This window comes from Podarcis tiliguerta (assembly GCF_965153285.1).
Source record: "Podarcis tiliguerta genome assembly, chromosome: 6".
Classification (NCBI taxonomy): domain Eukaryota; kingdom Metazoa; phylum Chordata; class Lepidosauria; order Squamata; family Lacertidae; genus Podarcis; species Podarcis tiliguerta.
In genome coordinates this window covers 40,451,892-40,465,524 of record NC_139539.1, presented here as the reverse complement: position 1 = coordinate 40,465,524, position 13,633 = coordinate 40,451,892, and the positions used below count along the sequence as shown (strand labels likewise).

Genomic DNA, 13,633 nt, shown 5'->3' with positions numbered 1-13,633 from the left:
TTATTATTATTATTATTAAGCACAATAATAAATATGAAACCTGTTTAAACGAGGGGAGCAAAGGAAACCACAGTTGAAAGTACAAAGCAGGCTATCTGCCACTAACTAACTAATAGAAAACTTAGAAGCTGCCATGCTAAGGTCAAGAGAAAGGATTGAGCATTCTTAGGGCCATGATTCAGAGGTAGAACATCTGCCCTGCATTCAGAAAGTCCCATGTTCAATCCCCAGTATCTCCAGGTCAGTCTGGGAAAGTCTCCTGTCCTAGAGAGCAACCACTAGTCAATGTAGACCAGTGGACCCTCCCTACAGTCCTGTGTTTGGCCACCTGTTGTCAATTCTGTAAATTCAAGCCAGTAAGCTACCTGGAAACAACCTCAAATGTTCATTTCTCCTGGTTATGTTCTTAGGCCCAAACTAGATGTGACATTATGAATGCCGCTAACAGTTGTATGATTTAAAAAAGTAATAATTAAGAAGTAGTAACTAGCTGTGAGAAAGACTGATCTGGATCAGAACTGTGTAGGAGGAGAGGAGGATCTTGTTTTGGTTCTTGCACCAAAGGGATGTTTCTCTTAGCTGCACATAGGAGCTGTGCAGGGTAGTCTGGATTTGGACCGCAGCCAAGGCAAAGGGTTAAATGCTCCTTTGGGATCCCAGTCCAAATCCCGTCCCCCAGCATTTGCTATATGTTTTCCTTTAAAATAATCACACAATTGTTAATTGGATGAATAATGTCACAATTTGGTTTTGCTCACATTCCGTACTATCTTCCCATTAATCACAGTCGGTATTAACTTAGCAAGAATTAGTGGTACTCAAGATGTGAATGAGCTATAACTGGGTAATAAGCAAACATGTTAATTTGGATTGTTAAGGGATATTTTAACTGAAGGGCTTTTGATGCAAAGGCAGAAAGCTTAAAGAATAAGGATTAAGCCAAAGTTGTACTAAAGCCGAGAGACTTACATGAAAGGGTAGTGGACTTTGGAGTTCACATATTAGCTAACATTGTGTGACTTTTCCAAGAGCAGATCAGAAAACAAAGGAAGGGCTTTAAATGCAGAAATCCTTGTTAACCTTCAGAGAAATACATGATAAAAATACAGAGCAAGCTATGTACCATTAGCCTATTTAGTGGCAGTGAAAGCAGCAAAGAAGGCATACTTTGCTGCCTCCATGGGAACCTCATTTGACATCCAGCAGAGCTTTTCCAGGTAGTATGGGGCCTTTTATGGTTTGGTTCAAAGGAGGTGGTAGAACTGACAGTAGCTCACTGTGATTTTTTTTGCAAAGCATCTTGAGGATAAAATTGCTTGATCTTGCCAAGACTTTGACTCTACTGTTACAGCAGATTAATCTCTAGAGGTGTCCAGAGCACTGTCTAGCCCTGTTATGTTGGATAAGTTTCAGTTAGTAAGGCTGGATGTGGACAAGTACTTTGATTGGTCTGGGTGACCACTTACGTTCTGGACCCTTGCCTCTCTTGGCAGGTAAAAACTAGCAAGGAGGAGGATAGCTGGTAGGACCAGGGAGGTGATTAATGCCTCCATGCAAGAGGGAATGGTAAAAAGGCAAGGGTAAAAAGCTGTGGTAAAACCTCTCTTCAAGAAATCCTCCGTGGATTCGGAAAACCTAAGTAATTGCCATTCAGTTTCCAATCTCCCCTTCTTGGGCAAGGTTCCTGAGCAGGTGGTCATGGACCAAATCCAGGTGCTCTTGGAGGAAACCGATTTTCTAGACCCATATCAACTGGGGTTTAGGTCCACTTTTGGCTCAGAAGCTGATTTGGTAGCCTTGTATGATGGCCTCTGTTGTGTCATAAATCTTTCCTTTTGCTACACCAGTGTGCCACACTTTTGATCTGCAACAAAAAGGATTGCTACCTGGCTGCTTTTAAGTTGGAATTGATAGAGCTGCCCCTTAATGTACAAATAGCAAAACAAAAAAACAAACCCGGGGTGACCTTTGTAAGAACAGAATGTCTCCTGAATGTCTCTTTCTGCTCCTTTTCCACAGCATAATTGTATATTTGTCTCAGAAGTAGGTTCCATTGAATTTAGTGGGGACCTCTTCCCAGATACATGACTTTAGGATTGCAGCCTCAGATTGTTGTACACATGGGAGAGACCCCAGTTGCTTCGAAATGCTTTAAGAACTTGAGTCTTAACTTTTGCCTCAAAAAATGTTTTTTTGTTTCCCCCATAGTAGTTTTGTTCTTATTTGCCACTTCTAAATTGTCTGACTTGAACCCCTCAGCTACTGGATATTTTTAATCTGCATTGTAATACTAGGATCTTTAAATTATAAACTGATGTCTTTCTGGGGAGAAATTGGTTGGAGAGATTTCTGGGCACGAAAGAGTGGGCCACATATAAATATTGGGGTCAGGCATTCAATGGAGTGAATTTGCTGAGAACATGACGTATTCATTTGCATTGTTCTGTTTTTCAAGACAATATGTCCAGCTCTGGATGAGCAAAATATCAAACAATAGCTTTTTGACCTGGACAGATATCCTTAGAGATGACATCTGCTGTGCTTCAGTTGTTGCACTGTTTCTGTATACCAAAGTTGGTCTGTAACTATAGACAACTTTCCAAGGGCTGTATAGCAGTGGAAGGCAGGCCCAGAAGCTAAAGTTGACAGAGAGGTTAATGTCTCTTACCTGTGTTTGGTAGGCTGAATTCCAGCAAAGAAAAAGGCAGAGTTTTTTATACATAAACTCATTACAACAAATACACATCTCTCCATTAAAACAAGAGGCACAATCACCTTTCAATGAAACTTTCCATTCAGGACAACCTGATGAGGAACAGTGAGGGGTCATGGCCTTGGATACAGACCATGGCCTAAAGAGACTCCCCTGGGGCAGAAAGAAAGCCTGAAGGACCAGATTTGGAGGGCCCATAGGGCAGAGGCCAACCATGCCCCCTAGTCATATGCACAGAGACACGTGAGTGGCAGCAGGCACAGAATAGGGCAAATGTGTTGAACAGCACAACCGTGTCACTACTGAGAGGGGTAATGTGATGTTCTCTACTGAAGCTCACTTCTGTGTATATAGCACTTGCATTTCATGCTCTGTGTTGTGATCTAACCACCTAATCTACTTGTTTGCACAGAATCGCATTGAAGTGAATAGTGGGGATTTGAGGATTTTAAAGTTAACAATGGAGGACTCTGGGATGTACCAGTGTGTAGGAGAGAACAAGCATGGCAGCATTTATGCAAGTGCTGAATTGGCTGTGCAAGGTACGTTCTGGATTTCTGTGGATTGTCTGGGCAATACCGCTATGCTTTAGAAAGGGGGTTATTTCTCCAGAAGTGAGCCCTGTGTGTTGAATGGGACTTGTTCACTAGTATTAATGCTTGGATTTTAATCTTAAATATTGGCAGATTCCCTGTCTAAAAAGCAGTAAGATAATGGACTGGCCTAATACTTTGCCATATTGCTTCATGGTGAATTTCATTTTTAACATTTTATTTTCTTTAGTCCTGGAGGACTGCTGTTAACAGATTGTATTCTAGCAGTTTTAGTGGCAAGAAAAATCTAAGAAACCTCCAATGGTTTTAATTTGAAATGTCAACATCTGCTTAGGTTATGAGGCAATACAGTATTTATGGCCAATCTCAGTTGGTTTTTCTCAAAGATCAAGGCACTGTCGCAGCCAAGACTGAAATATGCCTACATGCATAGTGAAACTACCAGACTTTTTCATCCATATTGGTATGTGAATTCAGTCTGATGTAAGATGAATAGAGGTGAATTAAACTTCTCTAATTAGCCACAACATGTTCCCCTATATTGATTTTTAGTACTATAGATTTTATTAACTGTGTGTATTTCTGGCTCATTTGCTTTGACAGGACTGAACAGAAACAGGCAGCTGCCCTTTTAGACACTGAGCACACATTTCAACCAGTTTCAAATTCAATTACTTCTGGGGTTTTGAGTTTTGAAGTTCTGACTTTGAAATTACACTTGGAATCAGTAATCTTTCTGTTCAAAATTTAAGATGTAGCTATTTTGAAGGATTAATCAAGCTTAGGTTTTGACATTTTATTCTTCACAGTGTTCAATTTCAGACTTTTTGGGCTTCAGAGATCTGAACTTGCAGCATGCTGATTTTCACAGTGTAAAACATTTGCATTTTGTTCAATGAATTGGAGGTTTGCGTAGTTAAATTTGTCTCACTTGGACTAAACACTGAGGCACCTCACTGTTACAACATTACTTTAGGTGTCCAAGTAACAGACAGGCAACTTTATTTAACAGAAGCCATGATATATGTTATCATGTTACTTTTGCACTATTATAGAATCTACAGGAAGCTTGCCTTTACCATTCCCAGGGCTCAGCATTCGTAAAACCTACTTAATCATTTTATTTTCCCTTTTAGCCTTTGCTCCAGATTTTCGGCTAAACCCCGTGAGGCGACTAATACCAGCAGCTCGAGGCGGAGAAATCATTATCCACTGCCAGCCAAGAGCTGCACCAAAGGCCATTATACTCTGGACCAAAGGGACTGAGCTTCTGAGCAACAGCTCCAGGTATGAGGACCCTTAAGCTAGTTCCTAGCTAAGACTAAGTAGCTTTGAGCATGCAGTCCCTTCTCAGTGCAATTATCCTGCTGGCTTCTGGTTAGCTTAAATTTATTGTGTGGAACTGATCCCATGTGTGTTTACTTGGAAGGCTGTCCCGGTGTGTTCAGTGGGGTAAGTCTCCTTAGGATTGATCCTTCAGAAGCAGCATCTTCTTGCTTGGTGGCTCTGCTCTAAGCCCCTTGAATTGTTTTTTTGGGGGAGCAGTGATATCTGTTGTCCAAATGGTAGCTTGACAGAAAAGCATGATTTGTGCAGGAACGTGAGAGGTTTTTATTCAGCACTTCAGTTGTGCTAGGCTGCTTGGATTTTGGAGCACCACCTACATTTACTATGAAAATCTAGCAAGCAAGAAGCAGTGTTGAAACTGCGAAGGAGTGTCCTCCCTGCCACACAAGATGATTTCCCAGATGGTTAGAAGAGTGGTAGACAGTTGCCAATCCTTAAACAGCTTGTACAGAGAACAGTATCCTGAAAGGATTTGCACAGTGAAAATGTAAGCTTGAATCACATCACCTTCAAGCAGCTTGAGGCAGAAAAATGGCAATATCCTTTAAATAAGTGTATTTCATACGTGGGAGTATTCAGCTTTGCATATATATCTTGTCCAATTATTTAAGAGTAAGGACATGTATTTCTTTTTGGTGAAAGTTAATCACAGCTACTGTTTGATATCCTAGCCTGCTGATTTAAAACTTCCAAAAGTAACCAGAGTTGCTTGTTTGCTTGTAAAATAACATAGTTATCCAGTTGTTTGCTGCACCTTTAACTGCAGCCTGTATGTGACACCCACCTCCACCTTTTGAATCATCTTTCTGCTATCAGGTGACCAGATGTAAGATAACTCCTAACAGGGGGCAGGACTTAGGATTCCCTTTTCCTCCCAGTAACCCTTTCTCCTTTATCTCCTAAAACAAAACTAAACAGAGCTGCCATGCTATTGCTGCAGCCCAGTGGCACACCTCAGTCTTTCTTTGGAAGGCCAATGTTATACGACGTATTATTTCCAATACCTTTCAGCTGACGCATTTGACAGAATTCATCACTGCCTTCATGCTACATGTCCCGTGACAGTCAAATGGGTCTGTAGTTGGCTGAATTATTCTCTCACTTTCTCCTGATGGGCTCTTCTTCCACTGCAGCATCACCATCACTCCAGATGGCACCTTGATCATTCGGAATATTAGCAAGTTAGATGAGGGCAAATACACCTGCTTCGCAGAGAATTTCATGGGCAAAGCAAACAGCACAGGAGTTCTCTCAGTTCGAGGTAAGGGCATCTTATTGCCACTGGGACCAAATGTAATAATGCAGGGATTCTCAAGCTTCCTACCCCCAGGGCCTACTCAAGAAGGCTGAAAATTACTGAGGGCCCACAGTCACAAAATTCTCTTATTTCTCCCATAACAGGTCTCCTCAGTTATCCCCTTCCTTTCTATTTGCAGTTTGTTGTTGTTGTTGTTGTTGTTGTTGTTGTTGTTGTTGTTGTTGTTAAGTATTATCTTATTTTCTCATTTCCTTCAGCACCTCCTCTGGCACTTTCCCCTCAGAAGAGGGAGACCCTCCCTCTCTCCCATTAGCCTCAGACTTCTCTTTCTCCCATCATGCAAGGAATCATTGAGGCTGAGCTTAGACCAGCCGAAAGGCTGTGGCATAGCTAGGGATGGGGTAGGCAAGTGAGGAAACACTGGGCAAGCTGTGGCACTGAGGCCATGTGGCGAGTCCCTGCGTGCTGTTTGAGAAACACTGCAATAATGGAAAGATCAACAATACATTTTGCCATCATTTCTGCCCTGCAAGTACTACAGCAAGAGAAGAGTGTATTGCTAGTTCACTGAAGTAATTAAAGTGGGCTTTCCTTCCTTTCCAACCACATTAAGCACACAGTAAAAGATACAACTGGTTCAAGACGACAGTGTTGCAGCCCTTCTCACTGATTCTTTGGGGATGGCAGAACCATAACTGAGGTGCTCTGGGCTTTCCTAGTTTCTAGTTATTTTTTTCACCAGCAAATCTGTATTCAGAGACAGATGTCATTCACCTTTTTCTGTGCCCGTGTTATATTAATGAAAACTGATATGCACAAACAACTATTGACAACTAACGATCATCTCACCTGCTTTTTCTGCAGATGCCACTAAAATCACCCTCGCACCATCCAGTGCTGACATTAATGTAGGTGAAAATATTACCCTTCAATGCCGTGCCTCTCATGACCCAACAATGGACCTCACCTTTACTTGGTTCCTGGATGACTTTCTCATCGACTTTGTCAAGTCCGAAGGCCACTACAAGCGAGCTAGTACAGTGAGTACTGCAAATCCCACGATGCCCTGTAATTTCCAGAAAGGTGGTCACAATTCAAGGAGAACCAATTACCCTTCTACCTTTTCATTGGGATGTCCTCTGATAGGTCTCATCATTTGCCCACTGCTAAGATGCTGCCTGATTTTCTGTTGCCTTTCTCCTCTTTTTAAACTTGCATGCCGCAATTTCTCAGCTTGGTTCTGACATTATTCCTATTGATTCTTCTATCATAGAAAGAGAACATTGGAGACCTTTTGATCTTGAATGCTCAGCTGAAACATGCTGGTCGATATACTTGCACAGCTCAGACAGTGGTGGACAGTGCTTCTGAGTCAGCATTGCTGGTTGTAAGAGGTAATTTTTCCTGTCCCATCACCCCACAATTTTTGCAGTGACAAGTCCAAACAAGTTGCCCTCTGCCTGCACTTGCTCTTGCTCCCACTCCCAGAAAGACAGACAACTTATATTCTCCACAAAACAGTATAAGAGCTGGATATTTATCTTGCCACGCAACTCACCCACTAGTGAAGCTACAGAGTAAAGTTGTCTCTGTCTAGTAAACCTGATCCCCTCCACGTGTTTTAGGCTATAGTGCCCATCATTAAAGATAGTCCAAAGTATTTAGAGGGTTGGCAAAGGCTGATCTCATAGTAAGGGCTGCCCAGTTACATTTCATACAAATATACACATTCACATATAGAATTGCATTCTAAAGCAAAAGAGAGAGATGGAACCTTTTTCTAACAAGGTGGAAAGATTTACTTAATGCAAATCCAGAATTGTGGTGTGTTACTACAAATCCTTCAACGGGGGCTATGTGATGACAGCCTTACATTTCTCTTTATATAGGAAGATACTGAGGATCAGGGAAAGCCTTGGTAAAGAGGTGTGACTTCAATTGGTGGCAAAAACACCACACGATTGGTGCTCACCTAATCTCCATGGGAAGCCCATTCCATATGGCAGGTGCCACAATGGAGAAGCCCATTCCATACGGCAGGTGCCCTCCTCTGCACTGCCCCCCTAATAGGTCCTGGTACAGTCAGGATGGCTCCATCTGCAGACTTCAATCTGTACAGAAGAAGATGTAGCTCTGAGTTGTTCAGGGCTTTATGTAGGAAAATGGACATCCTAAATCTGGCTCAGTAACTAAACAGCAGCAAGTGCAGATCCTTTAGCGCAGGCATTATGTGCACACGTATCATGAAGCAAAAGTCCTCTCGCTTAATGTTCTTCTACGTGGTTCTGGGATGTCATTGTGTCTGTTGTTCTTCCCTTTTTGGTAGGTCCTCCAGGGCCACCTGGCGGGTTGGTGGTGAGGGACATCAAGGACACCACTGTGCAGCTGAGCTGGAGCCGAGGCTTTGATAACCACAGCCCCATTGCCAAATATGTCATCCAGGCCCGCACTCCACTCTTCTCCAAGTGGAAGCAAGTGCGCACCAGTAAGTGTCTTGAGGGCAGTGGCCCACACGGAACAGGCTTCAGTAGGAGGCTTCGCTGTTATTCCTTTAGCACTGCTTGCTCTATTTGTTCTATTCTCGTGCTTTTGGGTTATAGATCCTGCAAATATTGAAGGTAATGCAGAGACGGCCCAAGTGGCCAACCTCATACCATGGATGGATTATGAATTTCGGGTCCTGGCCAGCAACATCCTTGGAGTGGGAGAACCCAGTGTGCCTTCTACCAAGATCCGCACCAAAGAAGCTGGTGAGTACACCACCCAGTGGTAATGCAGGGTAGGGTCTTCTGTCTGGTGGGCCCTGTGGTTATGAAACTCCCTCCCTGTAGAGCTGTAGCTGTTCCCCCACCTGATCGGCATTTTGGTGTCATCTGAAAATGCCTTCTTACAAAATTGCTTCACTCACCTGCTGTATTTATCTATCTTAGTTATAGTTTATTCTGAAACAGATTTTAACTCTTTAATTATTGTGCCTGTACTTTTGTTGTATGCTGTCCTGAGCTCCTTTTGGGAAGAAAGGTGGGGTAAAAAATGTAATAAGGTATTTTCCAAAGCCAGAAGAAGAAGAAGAAGAAGAAGAAGAAGAAGAAGAAGAAGTTGTTGTTATTTCACTGCATGGTGCTATCAGAATTCTTATAATGATGGAATGACTCACAGAAATTATTTTGATCCAGTGGTTGTCACAATCAATTGCTGCTTCAGCTTATGAACTTACAAGATACATGACCTTCACGTTTTCATGAGGACTAGAACATCTGATTTTAAAACTCCAGAAAGTTTTTGTGGTGATCTATTGGGCCTTCTTTTTTAAGTGCATGCATTCTTGGACTTCCTTAGACTTTTCAAAGTGATGTCCTTTACATATTTTTTAAAAATTGACACTCATATTTCACAGGTGAAAGTTCAGTGGGACAATTTACCTGAATATACCTTCTTTATGATGTAGTTGATTGATTCTAATTATTGAAATGGTGCTTTTCTTTAGTATTGCTTGACTTTTGTTTTCCGATTTAACATGTCATCTTCTGCCTCTCTTTGGGGGGGATCACTCCAGCCCCTACTGTTGCACCATCTGGGCTCAATGGAGGAGGAGGAGCACCTGGAGAACTCATCATCAACTGGGCGGTAAGCCAGCCACACAAAAGTGGGCAATTTCATTGCTGACAGCTCTCTGTTTTTCTTTGCATTTCTTCTGGGAGTAGGCAAAATAATCACTGTGTGTTATGTGCGACAAAGCATGTTTGTTGTTCAGGAGCACAAATACATGGAAATAGTAGGGGTTGACAATGACCGCAGCTTTCTTTGGTTACAGCTTACCAGAGTTTGTCACAGCATTGGGCAGGGATCCCACTTCAGGTAGTCCACCTGCTGGCTGATGTTGCCCCCCAGTCCATGTTCTAGGGCACATGTGCCACATGTGGCACCTCCACTGCTGGAAGGATCCCACTACCTCCCAGGCCACTTCTGGTGCCAGCTCACCATTTGCCATCCTATTATGCAGATAAAGTAGTTAATAAAGAAGTTCAATTTGCACGTGTTTGTAAAATAAATCTATCAATTGAGAGTAATATAGGCTTTTGTTTTCTATATAAAAAAAGATCCCTATTTGAGGAGGAGGAGGAGGAGTAGTTAGCTCAGGTGGCTAACATCATAAAACTAAGACAGTATACAAAGAGCATAAGAACATAAAAACAGGCAATCAATTAATTAAAATACATCTTAAAATTAGTTCAGAGCAAATTAAAATCTGGACAGATGGCAATCCATGGGTAAAATTGAGAGTGGTTAATATTCTCTAGGGCCAACTGTTACCACTGGTCTTATAAAGGACCTGCGAGTGGGCTAGGAGGCCTCTTTAATGCTTGTTCTTATACAGAAAGAAAAGAATCAGACTGAACCCCGACCAAAGGCCTGGCGGAACAGCTCCGTCTTGCAGGCCCTGCAGAAAGATGTCAAATCCCACAAATCCTTTAAAGAAGGATCCGGGATTATTTCCATGTGACTAGTACTTTTCTTTTCTTTTCTTAAAATATTTTTTAGTAATTTTCCATTTAAACATATACAGTCACATCATTGTTACCCACTTAACTTATTTGGCTCTTTAGAGCCTACTGACTCCTTTCCCTCCCACTTCTTGGCTTTCAAAAGTAACCTTTATATCACAGCACTTTATATATCTTCCAATTCTAATATAACTCATTACAAAACACCTCAAAATTTAAATTAGAAAAGTAAAAAAATTATCATTACAAGTCTTCAGATAACCTTACTAAGTACTTCTCGTTTCTAAGAAGGATACTTGATTTTAAAGTGTGTTACCCGAGTCCATATTTTACCTCCTTTTTGTTCTCTTGCTCGTTTGACCAGCTGGCATGTCACTGTTGTGTACATAAATCTGTATAAAGCATGTCATGTGTATGTGAAATCTGGATCCAGACCAATGTTGTGGAGTCTTTGTGTTTTGTCCCCCCCCCCCTCAACTGGTCCCAACCTGCCTTTCAGCCAATGCAACGGGAGTACCAAAATGGAGACGGCTTTGGATATCGGCTCTCTTTTCGCAAAGAAGGCACTCAGGTGTGGAAGACAGCAAGCGTGCCCCATGCGGAATCCCTACATTATGTTTATCGCAATGAGAGCATCGCACCCTATACTCCCTTTGAAGTGAAGATCAAGGCCTTCAACAGGAAGGGGGAGGGGCCAGAGAGCTTGGTCTCCATTGTGCATTCTGCGGAGGAAGGTAGGCTGGGATCGTAAGGGTGAATTGCATACTTCCGAGTATTGCTTCGGCTCAGTTCAATTTCCACCTGATGCTTCTCTCAAGAGCACCAGATCAATAGCATTTCAAGAGTTGTTTCCTGCCTTGCCCATTGACAGGAGGCCAAGTGTCTGGCTCCTGATCTTTGCACCTTGCAGATATTTCTAGACTTGGATTAGATTTGCCCATAATTCCAAGGTTTTGCTGTTGTATGTCCACAGAACCAAGAGTGGCTCCCTCTAACGTTACTCTCAAGGCAGTGTCGGCCACAGAAGCAGATTTTTCTTGGGATCCCGTGGAGCAACATGAAATGAACGGAGTCCTTTTGGGCTATGAGGTAAGAAGAAAGAGGAAGGAGTGGATCTGGAGCAAGGCTCAGGTTCAGAGACAACCCCACAAAAAGAATCATTGGACTGGCATGGTGGCATCTCAGCAACTGTTTGCAGAGCCACCTCAGTTCAGTCTGATAACATGACAGAATCTCCTCTTGCGGCTAAGTTGATATGGGCTGCTCAGAGGAAATAGTCTTACTGCTGACTTAAAAATAAAACACTTCAGTGTCAAAGGAGCTCAGATTGCCATGTGTCCCTGTCTTCAGATCCGGTACTGGAAACATGGTGACAAAGAGGAGGCTGCTGACAGAGTGAGGACTGCGGGACTTGTCAACTCAGCACGTGTAACAGACCTCCAACCCAATACCAAGTATCGTGTGGCTGTCAGGGCTTACAACCGGGCTGGGACTGGGCCAGCCAGTCCTCCCACCAGTTTCATGACTACAAAACCACGTGAGTGAGCATTAGATGAAGCTGCCTTTCTTTTCTGTAAATACTTCAGTCACCTCTGATATGTGTGTCTGTAGCTTACGATGCCTGCTTTTCCCCCTTTTTATTACTGTGGTTTTTGTGCTTTATAATGTGTGTTGCATCTATGATAGTTTTATTTATTTTAACTTGCAAGCTGCTTTGGGTTTATCTTCTTGTATAGGAAAGCAGTATATACATTATATAGTGTTGGGGGAAGGGGGTTGTCTGTGTGTTGACTAAGGGTGTGCCCCAACCACAACATTTGCCTTGTATTCATAGCATTTGAAAGCAGCCTGATCTGTTTCAGATCCCTATCCATCTGATTTGATTTGTGAATTGGGTCCGAATCTGATGTGTTAAGTCCAAAGCTTTGTTTCACCCAATTTAATATCATGAAGAAGCTACAAATGACGTTAACCATTTTCCTCCCTTTTCACATAAGTGGATGAAATTTGCAAGCAAATGAGTCCTTGCAGAGTAAATTTGGGCTGCCAAATTTCCAGTAGATCCATCCCAGAGTGGCTTCCTCTAACATTTGCAATTTGTCATTATTGAATGACACTCAAAATCTGATGCCTTATGCATATGGCACACTGTGCCTTGTGGTAGAACTGGCCCGGAGAGGATTCCCTTTCCAATTACCAGAGTTAGAGCTGGAGAGGGAGGGGAGCAACTTTTCCCTGTATCATCTTTATGGCAATGAGGGCTCAGTGTATTCTGTACATGTACATTAGGGAAGAGAGACATTGGGAGAGAGCAATGGGGATGACTAAGAATTGAGGAGAAAAGAAGAAGGTAAGTAAGAAGGTGGGAGGAGAGACATAGGGTGGTGCCTTATACTGACTCAGACCACTGGTCCATCTAGTTCAGTATTAGAAAATATCTACACTGACTGACAGCAGCTGTCCAGGGCTTCAGGCAGGAGTCCCAGCCTTACCTGAAGATGCCAGGGGTGGAACTTGGGACCTTCTACATGCTCTGCCGCTGATCTACAGCCCTTTCCCAAGAAGCTAGAACAGGCATAGGCAGTGGCAGAGCTTCATACTCCCGCACTGGGAAGCAGAGAGCAGGTGGGGGCAGGACAGGCACGCGTTCCAGGGGCGTGGCGCAGCACCTGCAGAGGCATGGCGCCCAGCTCAGGCGGGGGGGGGGAGCTGCGATGGCACCACACCGGTATCGCGCTGCCGGGGATGGTGCATTCCCCCCGCACTCCTCTTCCTCCACCAGTGGGCATAGGCAAACTCCAGCCCTCCAGATGTCTGGGACTACAATTCCCATCATCCCTAGCTAACAGGACCAGTGGTCAGGGATGATGGGAATTGTATTCCCAAACAACTGGAGGGCTGGAGTTTGCCTGTGCCTGGGCTAGAATGACTGAGGAGATGGGAGAAAGTGGAGCACAGGAGGAATGGGTGGGAGAGAAGAGGGAATGCTCCCAGATTTGTAGAATGGGTAGCCAGATGGCAGGTGGCAGGAAGGGTTGTGTGGATTGGATTTCATCAGCCAAAGCATTGTCTGTAGGCCTCTATCTTGCTTTCTGTTGCTGTAGTAAAGATCTCTGCCATTTTGTATCCTCTAGCACCAAAAAGGCCACCAAGCAACATTTCATGGAAGTTTTCCAGCACCAGCATTAGCATCAAGTGGGATCCTGTGGTTGCCAATTCAGATGAGTCTGCTGTCACTGGGTACAAGGTAACTTGT

The 13,633-nt window shown here is 43.3% G+C and overlaps 1 protein-coding gene across 4 annotated transcripts in view; it reads left to right on the top strand.

Annotated features, from left to right (window-relative positions):
• The window catches only part of CNTN2 (contactin 2), a 68,540-nt gene that overhangs the window by 43,271 nt on the left and 11,636 nt on the right, over positions 1-13,633 (top strand). For all 4 annotated transcript variants that reach the window (XM_083445531.1, XM_083445533.1, XM_083445530.1 and 1 more), the window contains exons 10-21: positions 3,126-3,255; positions 4,404-4,554; positions 5,748-5,875; positions 6,737-6,912; positions 7,146-7,266; positions 8,199-8,357; positions 8,473-8,622; positions 9,429-9,499; positions 10,877-11,111; positions 11,351-11,466; positions 11,728-11,914; positions 13,512-13,624. In XM_083445531.1, coding sequence (XP_083301657.1) covers positions 3,126-3,255; positions 4,404-4,554; positions 5,748-5,875; positions 6,737-6,912; positions 7,146-7,266; positions 8,199-8,357; positions 8,473-8,622; positions 9,429-9,499; positions 10,877-11,111; positions 11,351-11,466; positions 11,728-11,914; positions 13,512-13,624 — 1,737 coding nt within the window. The remainder of the gene's footprint in view (positions 1-3,125; positions 3,256-4,403; positions 4,555-5,747; positions 5,876-6,736; positions 6,913-7,145; positions 7,267-8,198; positions 8,358-8,472; positions 8,623-9,428; positions 9,500-10,876; positions 11,112-11,350; positions 11,467-11,727; positions 11,915-13,511; positions 13,625-13,633) is intronic.